The 25,731-nt window shown below is 43.1% G+C and overlaps 1 protein-coding gene across 8 annotated transcripts in view; it reads right to left on the reverse strand.

The window, feature by feature from the left end:
• Positions 1-25,731, reverse strand: part of KLC1 (kinesin light chain 1) — an 89,393-nt gene that overhangs the window by 39,372 nt on the left and 24,290 nt on the right. For all 8 annotated transcript variants that reach the window (XM_056546763.1, XM_056546760.1, XM_056546758.1 and 5 more), the window contains exons 2-3: positions 5,053-5,314; positions 2,685-2,915 (exon numbers count right to left, since the gene is read on the reverse strand). In XM_056546763.1, the coding sequence (XP_056402738.1) occupies positions 2,685-2,915; positions 5,053-5,313 (492 nt within the window). In that variant the 5' untranslated portion in view covers position 5,314. The remainder of the gene's footprint in view (positions 1-2,684; positions 2,916-5,052; positions 5,315-25,731) is intronic.

The following is a 25,731-nucleotide window of genomic DNA, read 5'->3' on the forward strand; positions in this document are numbered from 1 at the left end:
GGACCCCCGGTATCTCGGCTGCAGCACCCACCTCAATGGCTTCCGGCAACGCTGGAGGCTTCGGATCCCAACCACGCGAGCAAAAGAGCGTAACGTCACGACTCCGCCCCTGTGTGACATCACGCCCCGCCCCTCAATGCAAGTCTATGAGGTGGCGTGGCGGCAGTCACACAGGGACGGAGCCGTTACGTCACAACTCTCCGACAACGTGGTCGCCGGTAATCAGACCCGGAGCGAACACGCTCCGGGGACTGATTTTAACGGTGTGCAAGATCACGGGGGTCCCCAGAGGCGGGACCCCCGCGATCAGGCATTTTATCCCCTATCCTTTGGATAGGGGATAAGATGTCTAAGCACCAGAGTACCCCTTTAAAGCCTCTTTATATACTATGAATGTCAGCCAAACAGACCACCAAATACAAACTAATCTAATTAACATTATATGAATAACTAGCACCACTCTTACCCCTTGGTTATGCCCGGTATTGCAGGTCAGCTCCATTGACGTTTGTGGAGCTGAGCAACAACAAACCACACAACAATACTCATTGGACCTTTAATTAATACTTTCCTATAGCTTTCCTTCTGAAGATCCTAAGCAGGCTAATGTCTCCATGGTAACAGACAATGAACAAACCCTGCTTCGTCTGATCTTGCAGTCACGTTCTTTAATAGCTGCTGACCCTTTAGTTCTTGCCTCAGATTAAAGGAGTACTCTGGGATATGAAAACTTATCCACTATCTTAAGGATAGGGGATACGTTTCAGATCGTGGGGAATCTGACCATTGGGGCCTCCCGCGATCTCCCGTACTGGGTCCCTGGCTCTTTGCCGAAATAGAGTGTCGACCACGGCATGATGTGGTGGCCAACCAGCCCCCTCATACAGACTGCAGAATGCTGTGCTCCGGCTCTCCCATAGAGATGTTTTGAGGGGGCATGTCGGCCGCCGCATCATGCGGTGGTTGGACAAACCCCCTTGCCGGTGACTGCTTGGGCCCCGTACGGCAGATCGCGGGAGACCACAGCAGTCGGACCCCCCGCGATCTGAAACTAATCCCCTATCCTTAGGATAGGGGATCATTTTTCATATCACTGAGTACTCCTTTAATGTAAAGGGACAAATGAAAGCAAAAAGGACTACAAGATTAGACCAGAGGGTGATTGTTGCAATAAAGTTTAATTGTGAAAGTGGAAATAGCCTTTAAGACAGTGTTTTCCAAACAGGGTGTCTCCAGCTGTTGCAAAACTACTACTCCCATCATACCTGGACATCCAATGGCTATCCGGGCATGCTGGGAGTTGGAGTTTTTGCAACAGCTGGGGACACTGTTTGGACAACTGGAGATTTCTATACTGAAGACTGCCTAAAGCAGTATTTTTCCATATATTTTACAGTATCTCTTAATTTCTGCCTACTGCGGAAGGCACAACCGTATAAATTACTGTATTAACAATAGATACTGGTGCAAGTTAATATTGCAGAACCGAATGGAGTAACTGGTGAATTTTATACATTAATAATTCATTCTGTCCCCTGAAGCTGCAAGGTAATCTAGGGTTCACACCATTCGCTTAGGGATGGCTTGAAGTTTTACCACCTGGTTTTCCATAATGAGGAGTGTAGTCATCATTTATGTACAAGAAAGATGCTATAACTAGTAGAGCGCATGTGCATTCTGTTCATGTTAGGCTGGGTTAACACCTACGTTGGAGACTCCATTGCCAACATAGCACCACATACTGCACTTTTTGTCTGATGAAGTGCTGGACACCATGCCAGAAACACCATGGACACCAAGTCAATGGGGTTGGTAGGGTTCCATGTAAATCCAGCCTAATAAAAGGCACCCCTACCCTATTTTGGCAACTAGCCTAAGCAGCCAAATGACGGGCATCATAGACTGGCTGTGCGAAGGTCAATGTAAATCTGCAAGGTCTGTAGCAATTATCTCCATTATAACTGTTAGTGATAAGCGGCATATGCCATATTCAAATTCGCAATATTTTGTGAATATATGGACGAATATTCGTCCTATATTTGCGAAATTCGTGGTTATTTTCGAATGCGTGAGTGCACATGCGGATAACTCTCTATCCTTTTCTATCCTTCTCTATCCTTATCTATTCCCTAATATTCTTTAGTGACGATACTCACGAATAGGAGGATATGCGAATATTCGCATATTCTCATATTTGCGAAAATTCGCTCTCCAGTCTAATATAGTAAATAGTATAGAAGTCTTCTTTAGACCACAAGCAGGGTAGGATGAGATCATTGTGGGGGGAAAAAAAATTACGAATATTCGTAATTGCAAATATATAGTGCTATATTCGCCATATTCGTGAATATGCGAAATTCGCAATATATTCTTCGAATTGCGAACATTCGCGCTCAACACTACTAACTATGGCCCTTCAGAGGTTGCAAAACTACAACTTACAGCATGCCCAGACAGTCAATAGCTGGGATGCTGGGAGTTGTAGTTTTGCAACAACTTGAGGTTGAAAAATACTGGTCTATGGCATAAATTAAAAACCTGAAAACATTCTATGCAGTTTTTGGAATAAATCAGTCACATCCTGTAATAAGTATGCAATGGCATTTTGGTGATTTATACGTAGGAGGTCTATGACTAAACTAACTGAAAGGGAGGGGAAGAGAGAGAAAAATAAAGATACAAACCGATGGAGAAATGTCGTCATCATATTTTTTCAACTGATTCATAAACTCGAGATGTTTCTTTTCTTCCTCCAATTGGGCCACGGACTGTTCGCTGCGCTGAAGCTTCTGCTGAGTGTTGGCAAGCTCATCCCGCAGCCATTGATTTTCCTGGCACAGCCGTCGGACCTGGGCTCTCAGCTTCTGTTTCTCAGACTCTACTGCATTCAAGTGGTTTGATAAGGCCATCATAACCTAGGGGCATCAAAACATTGGAATTACAAGAAACTAAAAAGAATATAAAAGTGCTGGCACTAAATTAGGGGACTTATTGCAAGTGGTATAAATAAAGTGGCTAGTTGCAAATATATCAGATAAAAATGACTAATTGCATTGGGAATTGAATAAATGATCAGTATTTTATTAATGTGCATTTACATAAAAATTATAAAAATTTGTAAAAAGATGTAAAGGTATACTGTTTTTACAAATTTTTATAATTTTTATGTAAATAATTGCACATTAATACTGATCATTTATTCAATTCCCATTGCAATTAGTTATTTTTAGCTGATATATTTGCAACTAGACACTTTTTTTATACCACTTGCAATAAGTCACCTAATTTAGCGCCAGCACTTTATATTTATTTTTATTTTAATATCAGTGGCTCACCACCATTGTTATAGTACAGATACACAGGACACTGTACAGTGCCGGGCGGCTTTCAATATCCCTATACAGACCCATAACTTGCGCTAGTATCACACCTTTTATAATAAAAATAAAATAAAATAAAAAAAATAGTTTTAAACACAAAATACATTGATTTTACTTTTATTTTAATAATCAGCAGTCACTTAACATATGGTTACCGTATCACAGTAACCTTTATTAAAAAGAGGAAACAGGACATAATAGACTCCTTTTCTACTTAAGGAACAAAATTCACCATATTAACAGACCTGCACATGAAGCGCTCTGTATCTTTTTCTTTTGTACGCGTAACTCTAAAACAGTGGCTCTCGAGCTGCTGCAAAACTACAACTCCCAGAAAATTCTGAAAGTCTATTCCAAACAAAAGTGGTTTGACCACTGAAAACCCACAATCCAAAGAACATAAAGCAGGCTTATTGTTTTTGTATCTTGCATAACACTGTTACTTGGCTGAAACTACTACAAGTGAACCCAGCTTTAGGGTCTATTCACACATACAGTATTCTGTGCAGATTTGATGCGCAGGATTTTCTGCTGCAGATTTCAATGCAAACTGAATGACTTGAAATCCTGTGCATCAAATCTGCGCAGAATACCGTACGTGTGAATAGACCCTTAAAGGGGTTATCCACCATAAGGTGATTTTAGTATGTACCTCCCAGACAGTAATGGACATGCTTAGGAAGGATCTGTGCTTTTCTTGGGGCTAAATGGCTATGTTGTGAGATGGCCACAGTGTTATGGTAATCTTTTTGTAAACAGGGTATTTCCTGTTTGAGTTTGTTCTCTCAAACTACAAATCCAATAGATCCTTGTTTATAAGTGTGAGGTCACTTTCCTCCCTCCCACACAGCCACCCCACCCACTGAAACACAAATGAGCTGCATTCCATTCAAAAGACCTGTGTTTTTTAACCAGGGTGCCTACACATGTTGAAAAATTACAGTTAGTTGCAGAATGATCTCTCTCCCACCCAGCAGTCAGTCCCCATTGAAGCTGGACAGGCTCCCTTTGCACACCTGACTAGTGATGTCATGTCTCGGCCACACTGCAACCTGGGAAAACCTGAGACATGAGTAATTTGTATGTGTTAAAGATAAATATTTGGGTGAAAAATCACAGAAGAATTGCGAGACCACCGTCACACATAGGTACAGGTAGGTCCACATGTTAACAGAAAACTCACTGAGTTTTGCTACCAATTACTTCAATGGATCAGTGAAAGATCCGTAACAGCAGCAAATATATAGTTTTCTGGCAGACCCGTTGAAGTGAATGGTAGTGAAACTCAGCGAATATCCTGTAGCGGGAAACGTGAGCTTGTCCCATGTTCAGGTTTGAAGTCAGGAACAAATCTCAAAAGGAGGGCACGTATAAGTAGAAAATTACATTCTTGTTTTAATTCATTCTCGTCTTTAAAATAAAAACTGCATCTAAAAACATGAAAGTGTGAACACACCCTTAGTCTAAACTTGCACAAGCAGATGTCATAATAAGTATAAAACAAACATCTTGTTTTCGTTTAAGACAATGCTGTGAACTTATAGATTATATGATGTAAGATGAAGACAATCAAGAAGTACAAACGATCTGTAAAACTGGTTTAGTGACCTACCAGCTGCTACAGATCTACATACTCCCTGGTGAGAGGCAGGGTGGTGCACCATGCAATTACCTGTGCTTCACTTAACCCCAGCTCCAGCATCTCCAGAGACTTGCGGATCATGTTGGATTTCTCCTCCACCAGGTTGCTCTCATCATCTTTCTTCAAGCACTTTAGTGTTTCCAGTAGGCTCTGCAGGATAGAGTTGTGCTCATTTTTCAAGGCCTCCAAACCTTGGATCACCTGCTTGGTCTTAGAAATAATCTCATCTTGGGTGAGTTTCTCCAACTTATCTTCCTTCAGAAACACCATCGTGGACATGTTGTCATACATTCTGAAAAAAATAAAATAAAAACATCAGCACTGAAAAGGAAGTCTGGTTCATCAATTTGCAATGAGAGACCCCATTAGAACAAGATCTAGTAAGTTTTTATGCCAAAAATAAATACATTTTCCACATAATAAATACGCAAGATGCAATTTTGGAGTTTGCACGTGCCACTAAGCCTAATAATACGACTGACACTTCCTGTTCTGTAGTGATCACTTCTCAGCAATCTCCTTATAACACAGACAGGTGTACACTGAAATATAACACCAAATATAGATAATACAAGATCCATCATTCACAATAGGTGATAGTCACTGCTTCCCTCATCCTCCTCCTCCCTGCACATTTCACAGAGTATAGAAGGCAATGAGATATATACAGGCTATTATATTATTGGTTTCTATGGTCCATGTGGCTGCTGTAAATTGTACTTCTAAATGCTGTTTAAAGCAGCTCAGACAAGATGGCTACCACAATTATGAAAAATATAATTATAATAATAAAAAAGTAGAAACCGAAATGAAAGGGAAAAAAAAATACATTCCCTAAGGGATCCAACAAAATCACAATGTAAAGCATGAATATTGGAGAAAAATTGGATTATTTCACCAAATCAGCAATACAACCATTCATTTCATCTCAGTCAGTCAACAAAAAGATTAAAAGGAGGGTGAAATAGATTTGAAGTGTCCCAAATGTACAGAAAAAAAAAAATCCTGCCTCATGTATCTTCACCAGTAAGGTTAAAGGGGTATTCCAGGCAAAAACTTTTATAATTAATATAAATATTAATATAAATATAAATATAAAAAATAATATATAATATATATATATTATATATATATATAATATATTATATATAATATATCTATCTATAATATATCTATCTATAATATATCTATCTATAATATATCTATCTATCTATCTATCTATCTATCTATCAACTCTCAACTGGCTCCAGAAAGTTAAACAGATTTGTTCTTTTCTGTCATAGTGCTCTCTGATGACACCTGTCTCGGGAAATGCCCAGTTTAGAAGAGGTTTGCTATGGGGATTTGCTTCTAAACTGGGCGTTTCCCCGAGACAGGTGTCATCAGAGGGGACTTAGACAGAAAAGAACAACCTTGACTTCATTAGCTCATAAGTACTGAAAGGATTAAGATTTTTTAAAAGAAGTAATTTACAAATCTGTTTAACTTTCTGGAGCCAGTTGATATATATAAAAAAAGTTTTTGCCTGGAATACCACTTTAATTTGCCAATTCTGCACACATCATCTTGTATTATAGGAAACTAACTTATAATGCACCTTGCAGCAACTTTGTTTGCGCGCTATTTTTAGGAAGGTTCTATTAGTTCATGTGTAATTACAGAAGACAAGCTGCATTGTTTTATGTCTCCCGAAGGGTCATGTCTTAGATACACTTTGTTGAATAAAAGATCAAAAGAACTAAAAAAAAAAAAAAAAAAAATTAAAACTGTCTAAGCTCCATTCACACTATGAGAATTAATCCGTTATTAAACGTTTGCTTTCTGTGTAAAAATGGATATATAATAACGGATGAAATAACGGGTACTAACGACTGAATAAATATTCACCCATTATAACATCCATTATGTACGGCCGTTTTAACACCTCTTCATACAGTCTCCCACAGCCAGGACTACTACTACTCCCATCATGGAACAGACGGGAATGCGGGGGTCTGCAGACAGCTGGGGAGGCTACATTAGTGTTTGTACTACTACCCCCATCATGGAACAGAGCCTGTTGGGGGTTGTAGTACAGGGGCTGAGGGATTGATCGTACCAGGTTTCACTTCTGAGACCCGATGCGATCAGAAGTTAAGTGGGGGAGTGGGCGGCATGCTCCGCAACCCTTAATAGTATCGTGTGTTTTAACTTTCATTTTTAAATCCCCCGTGGGGAGCCCTGAATGGCCGGTACTGAGGAGCCAATCAGTGCTCTCCACAGGGTTTTTAAAATGAACATTGTGAGTGGCAGCGGGGGCCATATGTATATTAAAAGCGCTGTAGGGAGGCAAGGTATATAGCGCTGCAGGGGGGGGGCACACATATAGCCTATATATCTAGCCCCCCCAGCGCATTTATAATATGCCCCTCTGCAGCGCATTATGTATATATGCCCCCCCCCCCCCCCGCAGCGCTATATATCTTGTCTCCCCACAGCGCTTTTAATATACATATGGCCCTCGCTGACACTTACAATGTTCATTTTAAAAACCCCACAGAAAGCCCTGATTGGCTCCTCAGCACCGGCCATTCAGGGCTCCCCGCGGGGGATTTAAAAATGAAAGTTAAAACACACGATACTATGCAGGGTTGTGGACCATGCCGCCTGCTCCCCTGCTTAATAACTTCTGAGACCCGATGTGATCAGAAGTAAAACCCGGTGCAATCAATCTCTCAGCCCCTGTACTACAACACCCATCATGGAAAAGACTTTGCTCCATGATGGGGGTAGTAGTACAAACACTAATGTAGCCTCCTCAGCTGTCTGCAGACTCCTGCAGCCAGGGAATTACTACTCCCATCACGGAATCAAGTCTGTTCCATGATGGGAGTAGTAGTAGAGGGGGAGGGGCGTGACATCAAGAGGGGGCTATGGCGTCACGAGCTCCCGGTGCCGGCTCCAGCGTTCGGAACAGTTTGTTCCAAACACTGAGCAACGGAGTACCCCTTTAAGCTAAATCCAATGTCTTCATTAGAGCAAATATACACAATGTTACATTATGCAATAGGAAACCAGTAAGTATTAAGGAAATGAGTGTTTCTAGCTATACTGGAAACAAAAAGGAGAAGCCACAATGGGGGAGATTTATCAAAACTGCAGAAGAAAGTTGAGAAGTTGCCCTATAGCAGTGATGGCGAACCTATGGCACGAGTGCCACAGGTGGCATGCAGAGCCCGCTCTGTGGGCACGCGGCCATAGTTCGCCATGGATGCCTTTTGATGTGCTCCGCCTTTGTGAGGTGGAAACTTGCGACCCGTGCAGACTTACGACTGCTCCTTCCCTCAGCTCTCCTAAGGTTTCCGAAGCTAGAGCCGAAGATGCAGGTCTGCACGAGAGAAAGAAGCCACGCCCCCCCTCATCTCCCTCTCCCGGAGGATGCCGGTCTGCATGGGAGAAAGAAGACAGAGCAGGGGAGAGAGGAAGTACACAGCTCCTCATCTCCCCTCCCCCTGCTCTGCCTTTGGAGTACGCAAGTTTCCATGGGGAAAAGAAGGCAGAAGAGTAGGGGAGAGAGGACGTACACGGCTCCACATCTCCCCTCCCTAATGATTTCTGTGCGTAAAGGGTGACATACTGCACAGACTGGGGATGATTTCTACTAGGGATCGACAGATATTGATTTTTTAGGGCCAATACCAATAATCTTTGACCTTTCAGACCGATAGCCGACAACTTATACAGATATTCCGGTATCAGTTATCGGCTACCGTGGATGGGGGAGGCAATGGGGCAGCGGCGGTGGCGGTCTCTGGGCAGGGCGGGGCATTATCGGCAAGGTAAATGTCCAAAATCGTGAATATCGGCCAAACCGATAATCTGTCGATCCCTAATTTCTACGTGTGAAGGGGACATACTGCACGGGCGGAAGTCATCCCAAGTCTGTGATGCACCCCCCCCCCCCTCCCCTTATCCCCCGCCCATGCAGTATGTCCCACTTCACACATAGAAATCATCCCCAGTCTGTGATGTCCCACCACCACCCCGCCGCCGCCCTTATCCCCAGCCCGTGCAGTATGTCCCCCTTCACACATAGAAATCATTAGGGAGGGGAGATGAGGAGCCGTGTACGTCCTCTCTTCCCTGCTCTTCTGCCTTCTTTTCCCTGTGGAAACTTGCGTCCTCCGAAGGCAGAGCAGGGGGAGGGGAGATGAGAAGCAGTGTACGTCCTCTCTCCCCTGCGCTGCCTTCTTTCTCCCGTGCAGACCTGCGTTCTCTGGGAGGGGGAGATGAGGGGGTGTGGCTTCTTTCTCCCGTACAGACCTGCATCCTCGGCTCTGCCTTCGTTCCCCCCAACTCTAGCTTCGGAAACCTTCGGAGAGCTGAGGGGAGGAGCGGTCGCAAGTCTGCACGGGCAACAAGTTTCCACCTCACACCGCCGCCAGACTTCCGCTATGCTACCCAGAAGACTGGAGGAGGAATCTGGAGGAGGAAATCTACCCAGAAGACTGGAGGAGGAAAAAAGATCTGAAGATCTGTCCTTCTGCGAGCAGGCTGTGTGGAGAGTCGCTGTGCCACACAGCATTCTGCACGGAAGAAACCATACTCACAACTAGAATGCCAGGGCTGACTGTGTCCTCCCCCCTCCTTCTCCAAAGGTAAGAAGAGACATATGGGGGGGGGGGGGTAAAAATAAATCTCAGCACCCCTAACCCCCCCCCCCCCCACACACACACACACACACAGCAGACCCCCCCACCCATAGCACCCCTCACACACAGCACCTCACTCACACACACACACACACACACACAGTACCCCTCAAAACACACACAAAGATGTTAATTAGTTAAAACAAAATAACTTAATTACTTATGGCAACTGTATGAGTTGTTTTTTCTAAACTTAAACCTTAGTATTCTGATTTAATTGCTGAGATAGCACTTAGAGGGAAAAAAAAGTTGCGTGCATTACGGTTTGGGCACTCGGGCTCAAAAAGGTTCGCCATCACTGCCCTATAGGGTTACTTATATTAAAAAAAAATTCTAATACTCTAATAGGTTGCTATGGGCAACTGCACCACTTTTCCTCTGCACAAGTTTTGATAAGTCTTCCCCAAAGACATGTGACATCTCCATATACCAAAGCAGAGTTCCCCAACTGTTGAAAAACTACAACTCCCATCAAGTCCCGACAGATGGAAAGTCAAAGGTTGGAGAAAACTGTACTAAAGAATTGTCACACAATACATATTACAAATGAAACCTAAAATTTTCTGTACAGCTAGAAAACGACTAAAATCTTATTGATGCATTCAACAGGGCTCTTGTATACAAATGGATCTCTATGTAGCGTCAAAAACTTGAAATATATAGAATATAGTTACACGAAAACTAATATAATTTGTTGCTACTATTCAGTAAGCTAAAGAATTTATAGATACAGTCACATGTCAGCCTAAAAATTACATACTGTTTAAAAAAAAAAAAAGGGAAGTTATATCCAACATTTTCTCTCCATTCCAGGTATTATTTAGTTATACACTGTTATATTATGGTTATGTCAGTCAGTTTTTTTGGTTTATTAGGCAGTGATATTTGTTAAGGAAATCCCACAATGAGTTATAGCCACATTAGTCAACTTGGCTTTGCTTTACTGTGATCATGTCAAATTTTGTCTATTTTTAGGTTTTGTCTAATTGTAGCAATGTCACATTGTTATATTATCAGTGTCATTACTGTGTGATTTTCATTAGGTTGATCTAGCAATAGTGTTCTCCTATATTTAAGGCTTTGATCTACATCATGATGTCACAGTAATTCTCATTTAAAAGTGGTCATGTGACGTGATCCATGCGATGTCATAGTAGTAATCCTGTTAATGCCTGTGCTGAGATCCACTGTGATGATATCACACTGATCTATTATGATACAGTATGTGTTTTATTAGGCTGTGGACTATTGTGCTGTGCTTATAATGTCACTATAGTGTTTACTTTTAGATGTAGGCTCTTATGATGTCACAGTATATTCCTTTTTCCAGAAGACTGCAAACTACCTTGATACCTGCAAATCACGAATATATTTGTGCGATCTGCTGTTTGCACAAAACGTTGCCATTATTGTACACAAAAAAGTTGTGTAAATACCATTACCCCAATAGTGCGTGTCTATATGTACTTTCCTTCCTCCTCTTATATGTATCCTACTCCACTTCCCTTTAGTCAGTTGCAGACTTCTCTGAGAAAGCTGGGTGACAAACTAGTATGTCTGCCATTACAGCTTCTATAGGAATTATCCAAGTTCTCCCAAATTGCAGGTTGGCCTTATTATGCAGAATTACCTATGTTACTTATATGAAAATACAGACTTGCCATTCAGAAATCAAGTAAAAGCTAACAGAACCAGTGAAATAATGTCCATACAGTCTCACACACAAACACACACTAATGCCATAAGCAAAACAACTAAAAAAAATATACTGATAGTGACATCAGAATGAGAACAAATTGTTTACAAGATGAGTGAATACCGCAACATACCAGGAAACTGACCTGCACAATCCCCTGCCACGTATTATTCATATCTCCTTATTTACAGAGCCCTTGAATGAACAATCCCCCCCCCCCCCCCCCCCATCCTGTCCATAGGCACAGACTATTTGATCTGGTAATGGAAAGCTATCCTATAATGTATGTAATACCTTCCTGGATACTCACATGAGAACAGACCCCGCACTGATCGATATGGATCAATGGTCATTCTGAACTAAGCCCTATAGGCATCAATTCCCATTACTGCAGAAAAGGCGGCAGAAGCCACACAGCATACAAAGGAGCGTGTGTGCAGCAACATGACCCCAGAGATAGAGAGAGATCAGGAGGTCACGGGGACAGGAGACTGATAAAGTAATGAGGGATTTCCTTATCACCTGCTAAACAACAATTCACATCTTTTTTTGCTTTAGCAGTGGTAGAAAACTCCCTAAGATCCTTCTGTACACAGGACCATGATGATATGTCACCATACCAATACTACCACCAATGGTGACATGTCTGTAGTGATTACAGTGGACAGCAAATGGCCACTACGATCACATGATGGATTGTCACAAGGACTACATCTCACCATGGTCCCGAGGAAAGGAAGGACTAGGACACCAGCAGAACCCCCTTAAAGGACTACTCACATATCATAAAGTGATGGCATATAGCTAAAATATGGCTTCACTTTATCATCGATTCTGCTGACTATCTATAGTCTTTCCACGTACAGTGGTGCCTAGTCACTTGTCTATTCAACTATGCAAAGGACTGCAGCACAACTTAAGTGAATGGGGTCGGCTGCATTACCTACAGAGCCAGTTTGCTGGTTAACACAAACAAAGCTCTGAACCAGTGCTGCGGCCCCAATATTCTCTGGTTTGGTGAAGGTTCCCATCAGTCATATTCCCACCAATCATAATGTGATGCCATAATAATATTAAGGCCCTGTACTCTAAGCTTTCATCGGGCTACTGCCAGCCACCCTGTATATTTTGACAGCAAAAAATAACAGTTTTTGCAGTCAAAAGTACCGCCACCCCCTTACATTAGTCAAAGTGTAAAGTAGATGTGGTTCAGTTAGTATGAACACGGCCTACCGTCTAAAGATGTACGAAGGGGAACAAGGAATTTAAAGCTTGGCAACAGCATCAATACCTGGCTGGGATTTGTCCTACCCTGCCTTCCATATTCCCTCACTCGGAATAACTGCAATCCAAATGGCAACTCTATTCTAAAGACAACTTATAGAACAGTCCTCTGCTACTACATCCTACGCTTTGTACAGCACTGGAATGGCACGGGCTGAGGCTGACTATTGTAAATGGCTAGGACATTACCATTTCTATACACAACACAACTTTGCTAACAATTTATTACAAGTCCGTCAACAGCAGTTGGAGGCGTTCGGCAGGATGAGAAGAGCACATAAAAGAATGTAACTAAACAGGCAAATAAGAGCAATTATGTTGCTAAGAAAAAAAAACATGGAGAGTTAAGTAAATGTCTCTTAATATAAAGCATTAAGACAGCAAATACTACAGCAAGGGATCCCCTGGATGACATTGAGGCTGCTATATTAAAGCGCAAAACCAGCACATCTGCCGGTGAATGGAAGAGAGCAGAGTAGTTTATGGGGAGGGGGCTATACTACATAGGAGGCTTCACCAGTATCTAGGATTACATAGTAACATATACTTCAATGGTATCTGTCAACCATTAATGAAATGTAATATTTTATAGATTAGCTTATTTGCATTACTTTTCTAATATACTTAATACAATTTTGTAACTTTATGTGTTAAATTAACCCCTAAAAGTTTGGCCACGAGGGGTCCTCTTTCTGGTACTGCCTGCAGACCTGCTAGCAGATTGTCTCTTGCAGCAGCCTGACAGAGACAACAGTCAGGAAATGCAGGTGGGAGCTCAGCACAGTGTACAGAGTGTATAAAGCTGAATAATTCAGCTCTGTTTTCCTTTAAGCTGAGCTGGACAGTTGAGCAGGGTTTCCCAACCAGAGGGCCTCCAGCTGTAGCAAAACTACAACTTCCAGCAAGCCTGAACAGCTAAAGGCTGGGAGTTGTAGTTTTGCAACAGCTGGGAAACACTACTGTTGAGTCATGATGCCTTCAGTGCATAGTGCTAAATATTGTGCTAAACATTGTACTGGATATTTCTGCTCCCTTTTGCAGCTGCTAGGCAGATCTGAGAACACTGTAGAGTTCAGTTAGGGTATGTTCACACGATTGAATTTCCGTGCGGAGTTCCATTGATTTCTATGGGATTCTGCTGCCCTGTGCACACAGCAGTATTTCCTCAGCAGATGTCTCTGCTGCAGAAATCCCAATTCCGGAGTCCCCAGAAAAAGGGAATTATTACCTAATGTTAATTCGGTTTACACTAATCTTTCATAAAGGCACCAAAATGGAGGTTGCTCCTCCCATCACTGTTGAGACAGGAAAGAGAGAGAGGGTTAAAAGGGCCACTCCCCAAACACACCCCATTGCTTTTCAAATTTCTACCAGGATGTGAGATATAGTAAACTCAACACCAACAATATAGGGTGGGAGTTACGGTGGTGCCGTTGTGAGGTGGTTTTTTGCGCCCCCGTAGATCCATGCGTCCGCTCCTCCCCCAGCTCTCCGAACATTTCCGAAGCTAGAGCTCGGGGAGGGCAGAGCAAGGGGAGGGAGGAGGTTCACGCCCCCTCCCTGAGCTCGGCTGGATGCAGATCTCTACGGCACGCCCCCTCCCTGATGACGTAAATCTCCACGGCAGGTCCCTCCCTCATCTCCCCGAGCTGAGGACGTAGAGCAGTGCTCCCAATGAGCTTTATGTGTAAAGGGGGACATACTGTACGGGCTAAATGTCCCCCTTTAGCCCATGCAGTATGTCCCCCTTTAGCTCCTGCAGGATGTCCCCCTTTACACATAGAGCTCATTGGGAGCACTGCTCTATGTCCTCAGGGAGGAGAGATGAGGGAGGGGACCTGCCGTGGAGATTTACGTCCTAAGCCCGGGGAGATGAGGGAGGGACCTGCCGTGGAGATCTATGTCCTCAGGGAGGGGGCGTGCCGTAGAGATCTGCGTCCAGCCAAGCTCAGGGAGGGGAGATGAGGGAGGGGGCGTGAACCTTCTCTCTCCCCTTGCTCTGCCCTCCCCAGTTCTAGCTTCGGAAATGTTCGGAGAGCTGGGGGAGGAGCGGACGCATGGATCTACGGGGGCGCAAAAAAACACCTCACACCGTCAAGAAGGATTAGTGGAAACCGAATTAACAGTAGGAAACAATTCCCTTTTTCCACCGCATCCCTCTTCATGACGGCACCAAAAATGGAGCCATACCATATAAGAAGCTCTAGGGAGGGACCACGGCCTGTAGGACCTTGCACCCAAAAGAGCATGTCCAATCTGTAATGATGGATGAATGTGTGAATACTTGACCATGTAGCCACCCTGCAGATCCAATCAGGATAGGAGTCTGCTATTTTGGCCCAAGACTAAGAAATTGCTCTTGCAGAGTGTGCTTTAACTGAAAAAAGGACAATCTTTCCCTTCTGATTTATAAGCTTCAGTAATAGCAGATTTTATCCATATATCAACTGTATCTTTAGAAACCTTCTTGCCTCTATTCTTACCCCCATATTGAACAAAAAGATTCTCATCTGACCTCCACTCAGCCATAGCTTCTAGGTATCTGAGAATAATCCTCTTAACATCGAGGGTATGATAAATTAGTTCTTTCAGATTTTTGCGGTTCTGACAAAAAGAAGGTAAAATAATCTCTTTACTTCTATGAAAAAAAGAAGACACCTTGGGAAAAAAATCTGGATGGTGTCTGAAGAATTATTTGCTCCTCTGTAACAAAAGATGGGTTTTTGGTTAACTGGGTCTGATGACACTGGCCCCCTTAATGAATTTTTTTTTAAACTAGCATATCCTCAGCTAGAGATAAACCTAGAAAATTAGATGGCGTTGTTACCTGCACCTTAAAGGGGTACTCCGGCGCTTAGACCCCCGTGATCTTGCATGCAGCACCCCAGTTAAAATCAGTCCCTGGAGCATGTTCGCTCCGGGTCTGATTACCGGCGACCACAGGGCCAGCGGCGTGACGTCACGCCTCCGCCCCCATGTGACGTCACACTCCGCCCCTCAATGCAAGCCTATTGGAGGGGGCGTGATAGACCATTTTGTAGACCCTCCTGTAAGAAGTCTAAGATAAGAGGAATGTTAGGATTGTCTATGTCAAAGGGTCTATCCCGCAACCAGATATTAAAATTTAAACCAGGTTCTAGTGTACACAAAAACTGTAGAGAATTTGCTCCCTGACTGGATTGTCGGGATGACAGGGTCTGAAAGACCCTTTTGTTTCAGGATTCACCGCTCAGGGTCCATGCCATGAGGTCTGCCTACATCTAGAAACCATAGGGGACCCTGGTGTAGAAGATCTTTCTTCATCTTCCTCAGGACAGCTGGAGTAAGGAGGTAAAAAGGGGGGGGGGGGGAGGAGAGGCGAGGCATAAGCCAGGTTCCCTGAACTGAGCCCCACTGGGAAACTGCTCCCAAATCGGTCCTGCTTGAGTCAGTAGTTAACATCACTACTGGGGATTGGGACCAAACAACTCCTATGGCGAGATTCCTTCTGTCCTGCCACCAATCCAGAGATTCCTTGGTGACTGAGGAGATAGGAATCATGCCGTCTAGGGACGACTGACTTTTGTCCCAATGGGAGCAGAGATTCGCCGGCAAGAGTCTTGAGCAAGCTTGACTTCAGGAAATTGCCTGTATACAGGAAGTCTAGGATCCTAATGCATTCCCAAATAGAAGCCAGAGATATCTGCTGGGGAGCCTCTACTTTGTGAATTTGAGTGTCCTACTTGGAGTCTGGGAGCAAAGACGTCTGGGCAACAAATCTTGAAAGAGATTCCAAAGGAAAACTTTGCAGTTGGAGGGATCGAGACTTTTCCCAATTTACCTGCCACCCCAGGACTTTTTGATGTGCCTTGACCTGAAAATTGTTGGGGGATTTTTTTTCCCCAACCGGAAGTCCCTTCTTTTTATTGGAGGCATCCTCTAACATTTTGTCTAACTTTGGTCCAAACACCTGAAGATCAATGAAAGGAATAGAACAAAGCTTATTATTTGACAGGGAATCACCAGACCAGGCTTAAAACAGAGAGTACGTCGGACATAGTCAGAAACCGCTGAGGCATCGGCCAGAAATCCTGTAGCTTTTTTTTTTAGGAGGGGAAATTTGATCTCTTGGGGTGCTGTTCCAAAGCTTGATGGAAATTGCCCCAGTCTCCCACAGCCTCTTAATTAGCCCTTCAGACCTACGGTCCAAGGGGTCCTTCAGATGACAGACATCCTCAAAAGGAATAAAAAGTATGTTTACCACTTTGGCGACTTTTACATCTATTTTGGGGATTTCATCCTTAGAATCCTCCGGGCTAAATGGAAGTCTATTTTTAAATTGTTTAGGAACAGAGAATCTCTTATTGACATAAGCCCATTCCTCCAGAATTAGGTTCTCCTCAATATCCATGGTGTACAGACCGCGGAAGAGAGGGCGATCTATGTTACTTGAATCAAAACAGTATTTACTAATTTCAGAATCAAGTCATCACCATCCCCCTCATTTCTAACTCTACTTCTGAGGAAACAGCAACAGCTGCAGAGGTGTCATCAGGATCAGGAGGAGTCTAAGGAGATCCTAGAGCATTTAGCAGGTGCTGCACCAAAGCCCGGTTAGGAAAGAGAATGCTTCCCTGCCAGAGAGAAACAGATCTCTTCACTAATCGTGGACCTGAAACATAGTGGACTTCTGTTCGCTAACTAAGGTCCTCACACAGGCATAAATTCTACGCCTATACTTGCTGGGAAGCAATGAAACACATAGTACAATTCCTGGGGTCTATCTCCTTCCTCCCACCTTAAAGGCTCCTTGACCCCTGGAAAAAAAAGGGACAGAGAAAGGCCTATAAAAAGGGGGAGGGGGTGGGAGAACCAGCTTACTCACAGTTACAGACATTTTCTGGGCTTCTGCAGGGTCGGCACCTTCAGCATCCATGGTACCTTACATCCGAGCAGGGTAATGGACTGGTAGTGTTCCACATGTGAGCAGGGACCCCACGTTACACACCGCCCCAGTCCATTACAGGTCACCAGCATTGCGCTTCTGCACACATGCGACCCTAGAGAGCGTCAGAGTCTACACCCGCATCATGCGCCGGCATCCCTCACGTCAGCATGGCACACCACGTCAGATGCACGTCACATGGCACCACAGCAGCAGTGAAAAAATTCACTCAAATTTTCCATGTGGACATTCACCCGTGTGAACAAAGCCTTAGAGTTCAGAGATAAGGGGAGGAGGGGCGATCTGACCCAATCACAGCTCATTACTCACTGAACTGCTCTAGGCTGTTCAAAGCAGCATAGCAGACTAAGGGCAAAACTCCCTACTCTGTGGAGCGGACTGAGACTGAGCAGTATTTACACCACAATATCAATGTAGAAAAATAAAAAGCAGGAGTGTTTGTGTTTTTTTTTTGGGATAAGGGAGTGAACTGGGAGGATTAAATAATGCATCAAGGTCATAACAGGTTACTCATATATCTACTACAGAAGGAAGGAAACGTGGCTCAATTTAGAATTACTTTATCCACAAAAACAAACTTTAATGGAAGCCATGCTAGTTGTCACTCACAACAAAATAAAGTAAATAACTAATAAAGTAAGAGCAATGACAAACAACTTGACATAAGGAGCAACTCACTTTTTTATTTTAATTTGAATTTATTTAAATCACAAATACAGTAAACAGTGTTTCCCTACCAGGGTGCCTCCAGCTGTCATGAAACTTCAATTCCCAGCATGCTGATGGGAATTGTTTTGAAACAGCTGGAGGCACCCTGGTTGAGAAACACAGTGTTAACAGATGGGTCATGACTCCTGAAACATAGAATCTGTGCTACATATGCTAAGTGGTTCTTCATTACCTAAATGCAGGAACCCAGTTTTGAGTCTCTATGATGGAAACCATTGCGGAACGATAAGTTATCCATTACCAGGATAGGTTCCTGCTGTCTCAGCCTGGGCCTCTGTTATTGTTTAATTTATTGCTTAATTAAATACTGTCAGACCCCGGAGGTCAAGGGCGGCGGATGGAGGACTGAGTCACTGCCCTACATAAGCAAGATGACAGCTCGGCTATACAGACAGACATTCAGGGGATGCAGCTCTGACAGTAAAAAACTGAAAATAATCTAGTAGTGAGATGGTTCCATATCTGTAATATAGATATGTTGTTATATCACACAGTGAGGGATGGGCACAATATTGGTATGTTAATACACCAGAAAGCCAGATTTTAACATCTAAGCATTTCCTAAGCTGTCACTCTCCAGCATGATGGGAGTTGTTGCTTTGCAACAGCTTTGGCTGTCAGGGCATGAAGGGAGTTGTAGTTTTGTCACGGCTGGAAAGCCACAGGTTGAGGAATACTGTAAGTATTACATACCAATAATCAGGATGAGGAGATATAATGACAGTCACAATAAAGTATTTACTACCTAGAGCAAAAAGGACAGATCTTTCCATTTTGCCACCATATTAGGATTCCAGATTCACTAAGACTTTTTGTGCATCTGGCAGCCAAGAGTATCAAAACCACCTGCTGCCATATTCCATTCAATCCAAGTAATGGAGTCAGCTAGTGACTCTGGTTGGCTCATTTTCCAACCATATCTGGCATTTGATCCGGACTGAAAACCACAACAGACCACAGTCTTCAGTCCAGGTCAAAAGCTGGATATGGTTGGAAAAATAGCTGACTGGAGTCACTAGCCTACTGCGTTTGGTTTACTGGATTACTAGGGTACAGCAAGGCTAGACAAATCCATGAAATAAACAAAACTTACCTCTGCCTTCACTCCAGTGCTGATCCCCCATCCTGCCTACGTTTGGCACTCCGATGGTACAGGAGCAATGGATGTCAGGTGACTGCTGCAGCCAATCAGCAGCAAAGCTCTGGAAACACGGGAGGCTGCTGATTGGTGTCACTTGACGGTTACAGCCAAAGTCCCAAACAAACACATCAGCTGCTGTACACCAGAGCGCTGACTGAAGACATCCGGTGTTTAGCATTGCAGAACAGGGCATTAGCGAGTCAACGGAGGCAAACATTTTTATTTAAATTTTTTTAAACAGAGGTTATGACTAACACACCATGTGGGGGACATTAACCCCTTAAGGACCAGGGTTTTTTCCCATTTTCGCATTTTCATTTTTTCATCCTTACCTTTAAAAAAATCATAACTCTTTCAATTTTGCACCTAATAATCCATATGATGGCTTATTTTTTGCGCCACCAATTCTACTTTGTAATGACGTTCATTATACCCAAAAATCTCCGGAGAAATGGGAAAAAAAAATCATTGAGAGACAAAATTGAAAATAAAACGCCATTTTGTACATTTTGGGGGCTTCAGTTTCTACACAGTAAATTTTTTGGTAAAAATTACACCTTAACTTTATTTTGTAGGTCCATACGATTAAAATTATACCCTACTTACATAGGTTTGATTTTGTCGTACTTCTAAAAAATAAATTTAAATCATAACTACATGCAGGAAAAGTATACGTTTAAAATTGTCATTTTCTGACCCCTATAACTTTTTTTTTTATTTTTCCACGTATGGGGCGGTATGGGGGCTCATTTTTTGCACAGTGAGCTGAACTTTTTAACGGTAAAGTTTTTGTATTGATCGGACTTATTGATCGCTTTTTATTCACTTTTTCATGATATAAAAAGACCAAAAATACGCTATTTTGGACTTTGGAATTTGTTTGAACGTACGCCATTGACCGTGCAGTTTAATTAACAGTCTATTTTCATAATTTGGACTTTTCCGCATGCGGCGATACCACGTTTATTTACACTTTTTTTTTTTTTTTTTTTTTTTTATAGAAAAAGGGGGGCGATAACACTGCACACACTGATCTTTTATAATGATCATTGTTATCTCATAGGAAACCATTGATCGATGATTCTGCCACTTGACTGCTCATGCCTGGATCTCAGGAACTGAGCAGTCATTTGGCGATTGGACACCAGGAGGCAGGTAGGGACCCTCCTGCTGTCTTACAGCTGTTCAGGATGACCCGATTTCACTGTGGTGATCCCGAACAGCCCGCTGAGCTAGCCAGTGGTAGTTTACTTTCACTTTAGACGCGGCGTTCAACTTTGAACACTGCATCTAAAGGGTTAATAGCGCGCGGCCCCGAAATCAGTGCCGCACGCTATTAACCCTTTAGATGCAGTGTTCAAAGTTGAACGCCGTTGTTAGAGGCCGGGTCTGACCCGATGTGGCCCCGTGTTATAGAACGGGAGCGGACTCAGGACGTACAGGTACGCCCTGGGTCCTTAAGAGGTTAAGTTAATAACGGACACACAGGGAGAGATGATGGGACATTAATTACTGTGATACATGGGAGGAGATAAAGAAACATTAAATGACAGGGGGAGGGGACACTGATGACTGCTATGTCACGTGACGTTCGTAATCCTGGCTCCTAACTTTTTTAGCTGTCTCCTAGAGGTCTTAGATTACTGTAGGCAAAAAAAAAAAAAAAAAGAAATTAAAATAAAATAAAAACAAGCCATGCTCATTAGAGATGAGTGAACTTACAGTAAATTCGATTCGTCACGAACTTCTCGGCTCGGCAGTTGATGACTTTTCCTGCATAAATGTGTTCAGCTTTCAGGTGCTCCCGTGGGCTGGAAAAGGTGGATACAGTCCTAGGAGACTCTTTCCTAGGACTGTATCCACCTTTTCCAGCCCACCGGAGCACCTAAAGGCTGAACTAATTTACGCAGGCTAAGTCATCAACTGCCGAGCCGAGAAGTTTGTGACGAATCGAATTTACTGTAAGTTCGCTCATCTCTAATGCTCATCATCATGCCAGGTAAATTTACCATTATTTTAGACACTTTGCTTAATATATGTGTCACGATTGTGCTGTGCACCACAATTCTGCAGCAGCAGCCTTAGGAAATCTAGGCCACTATGTAAAAACAGGTCTCGGCCTGTTGCCATTTCAGTCTTACAATGTAGTATAGGTAAAATAGCAGTGCTAGTACAACACCATCACAAGATTAACTATGGTATTGTGCCAGTCCCATAAACTTACTATAATTACATAGCAGTGACCACTAACAAGGATGCCACCCAGAAACATGGCAGCCCTGCATCCGTCTACCTTTATTAGGGCCCCTTTTACATTACCCTTATGGAATTCCTCAGCAGATCCACGCAGTTCAAAAGGACATGGAATCTGTGCTTATTTGGCACGGAATTTGACACAATTTGCCGAAATCCCATTCAACAAATGGGCGCCCACTGAATCTGAATCTGTGTCTGGAGTTCTGCTAGGGAACTTCCATGGTGTGCACTGGCAGCAGAATACCACCGAAAACAATAACAGGCTGCTGCAAGCAGATTCTGCTCAGACTTCCCGAATTGGCTCAGTGTGCAAGAGCCCTCAGTGTACTCTTCGACAAAAGAGCAGCCACTTGCTTGTGTCCTTCCTGTCATCCTGTGGTCAGAGAACAGCACTGGAGTAAAACAAGCAAGGAGAAAGGATCACAGATGTGCTGCATTCTGGGATAGGACGCCATAATGTCCCACCACCATGTACAGACACTTAAAGTACTTTTATTCGTATCCGTTCCATCAAAATTTAATTTGCTGGAAGCATTAAACTTTCTCCTCACATTACAGTATCATGGCTCTTAGGATCAATACACCCAACTAACTGGTCTATCTGTACCAACCTTGCCGGCGGAGCTAACTTCTCCCCTGGGTACGTGAAGATGACCCAGGTTCTGGGGGGGGGGGTTAACAAAACCAGAAAAACTTAAGAGATCCCACCAGTCATTATGTGACAGACATGCTTATGCCAGGGCTCTCAAGTCAGGTCCGTTCTGTAGGATCACATGACAGCGAGACAAAAGGGAAATGTACACAGCACAGCATTCTGCACATGACATAGTAGGGTGTAGGTCCGTGACAAGGATAGGCCTGCCACAAATATGTCATATCTATAACTGAAATGATCCATAACTCAATATCAAGATACATAGGCCTGAAATGAACCCTTACACCACATATATGCTACATACCAAGTCTTGAGCAGACATTCCTATGACTTGATACAGCAGTATCATGAATCTAGTGTAGGAATTACACCTTTCACACTTCCATTCACATTTCCTACCAAAACCCAAATATCCACAGTCCTTGACTTACCATCTAGAATTACATTTTTCTGCGGAAAGTGGTTTTAAGCCACAGGATGTAAACAAGAACGTTTCGATGCTTTGCCAGCAAGCAGAGATATTAAAAATGGTGATGAAAATACACAAAGTATGCTATACCATGAAGCTGCAGAGCGCCTCTGTGGACTGTGTCTGGTATTGCAACTTAACTCAGAGTAGATTAAAATGAGGCACAAATACCAGACACAGATGATGACAGGAAGAACGAGGGATTGGCATATTGCAGCAATGAAAAACAGCAGTGAAATATCCTGAGCAAGCTTTTCGGTGCAGATCCACGTCGGAAGTTCTGCTATGGCACTTTGTGTGAATAGAGCAGGAGAAACCCATCGACATCAATGAGTTTCTTCTGCAAGCAGATTATTTGTATTGTACATGGGCATTAAGAGCCCAATTAGGAGGCCGAATATTCACCCAAAAAATTATGTGACAAGGACAACTCAAATCTATAGTGGAGTCCAGAATTTCAATTTCCACAGCAGAGGTTTTTGCCATGTGCACGATGCAGCAGAATCCCATTGAAAAACAATGGTCGGCTGCTGTAACTGAATTTTTAAGCTTAGTTTTTCCACGGAATTCTGCTTGGAAATTTCACTGTGTAAATGGGCCCCAAGAGTTCGACATGGGCAGAGGGGGCAGTAGAGTGACAGTGTCCTTGCTGTGTATGCTACAGAGATTTTGGCAAAGAATATAAGGACACAAAAACTGCCAAAACACATGGTCCACAAGAACAAGCGATGGATTTAAGCTCTATTTATAAAACTACAAATTAAAAGTCATTTTAATCTTTAATCATGTCATTCAAGTATATCTATTGAAAAATGTAAGAAAAATTGGGGTCGGTCCCAGAAGGCTTCCCCTGCCCTGCTGGCATTTATTCATGGCTCTCTCCCTATACCCAAGCAGGGATCAATCAACTAAAGTTGGTGGGGCAGGCAGAAGCCTCTGGTGACCTCCCCAATTTCTTGTGATTTAAACAACAATAAAGTGATGAGAGGTCCCCTTTAAGCAGCAACATCAGGGAATATGGGGGAGATTCATCAAGACCTGTGCAGAGGAAAAGTCGACCAGCTGACTATAGCAACCAATCAGATCGCTTTCATTTTTCTGAGGCCTTTACAAAAATGAAAGAAGCGATCTGACTGGTTGCTATGGGCAACTGGTCAACTTTTCCCTCTGCGGAGGTTTTGATATATCTCCCCCTATGTCTTAGTAATATAGAGTCAGACTGGCCACTCAAAGAAAGCAGATGATATGGCAGATACAGCTAGATACATTTGCATTCACTAACTTTTCCAGAAAAAATGGGAATCGAACCAAGGACAACTCAAGGACTTCTATTCACCTATGTGGTTTTCACATTCTTGTGGTATAGGAGATAATTACATTGGAAACAAAAGGTAGGAACCACAACACAACCACACTGTGTGAACACAACCTTACTAACATGTCCTTTGCTCCAGAACATTACAGCAAATACTTTAGTACCTGTAGTAGTATTGACTGCAACGTTCAGTAAGGGTTAAAAGACGACAAACTGAAAACCACCACAATAACATGCGGCAAAATATCAATACGGAGCCGACACTGCAGCAGAAAACATCACATGGGAATAGGATATTCTGTTCCGACCTTCAAACAGTCGACTAAAATAAAAGTGAGAAACAAAATTGTGTTTTCCTTTTTAGGGATGTTCATTTGCAGTGGGGGTGTAAATACAATCACACATACAGAACACACGCTCCACGCACATTATTGGATTACCCAAGGCCTTGAAGTTATATGACAGATATCTCAGAGGACAACCCTCATTATGAGTTTTTATTCTCTCTCTCTCGGTATCCTGGGCAGACAAACAGCAGCTAAGTGATGGATACTGTGGGGCCAAGACAGATCTGTATAACCATAGAGAGACATGCGTCACCTTCAGACATTTTTTTTTTCCTCTGGAGTACCCCATATTAATAAGCTCCCCTTTTCATATGTCAGACATCAGTTCTCGGTTCCCTCTGGCGCTGTAAAAGTTGCACCGGAGGGAACATAAAGCCAGAACCAATCCTATTCACTTGAATGGGACCATTCACAATCATCCAGAATCTCAGTTTAGACGCCGGATGATTGGACTCTCCAGACCAGCACAGACAGGGGAAAGCATCATGCTGGATTCCACTGTCCGGCGATGGCAAACAATGGACGCCGGATGATGCACAACTGATGCCAGAAGTGCATCAGTTGTGCATCATCCGGCGTTTATTGTTTGTGATCGCCGGACGGGGGAACGCAGCATGTGGCAATTTTTATCCAGTTTCGCTGGAGCCAGATATATGTAACCGAGCCAAGCCGAGCACCGCTGTGTGTGTAATTTATGGAGACAGAAGAATACACACACATATATTATATATATATACACGGGGAGATTTATCAAAACATGTGCAGAGGCAAAGTTGTCCAGTTGCCCATAGAAACCAATCAGAATGCTTCTTTCATTTTTCATAAGCCTTGTAAGAAGCAAGCTGATTGGTTGCTATGGGCAACATGGCAACTTTGCCTCTGTACAGGTTTTGATAACTCTCCCCCATATTGATGAGATTCCCTTATCATGCAAGTGCTGACCACACATACATATTCCCTCCTATGGAGTGGCAGAAGGCACAAAGCTCCTCATTCCTTAGTGGATTCCCAACAAGGCTCCTCTCTGTTTACTGTTGGCTGATCCAGTGACAAGATGCAGATACTAAAAACATCCTACAAATATACTCTATGCTTTAGTCCGTATAAATACCATGTAAGTCTATACATTACATATGTTTTATAGGGGGTTATCCACCATAAGGTGATTTTAGTACGTACCT

This window comes from Hyla sarda, chromosome 11, assembly GCF_029499605.1.
Source record: "Hyla sarda isolate aHylSar1 chromosome 11, aHylSar1.hap1, whole genome shotgun sequence".
NCBI lineage: Eukaryota > Metazoa > Chordata > Amphibia > Anura > Hylidae > Hyla > Hyla sarda.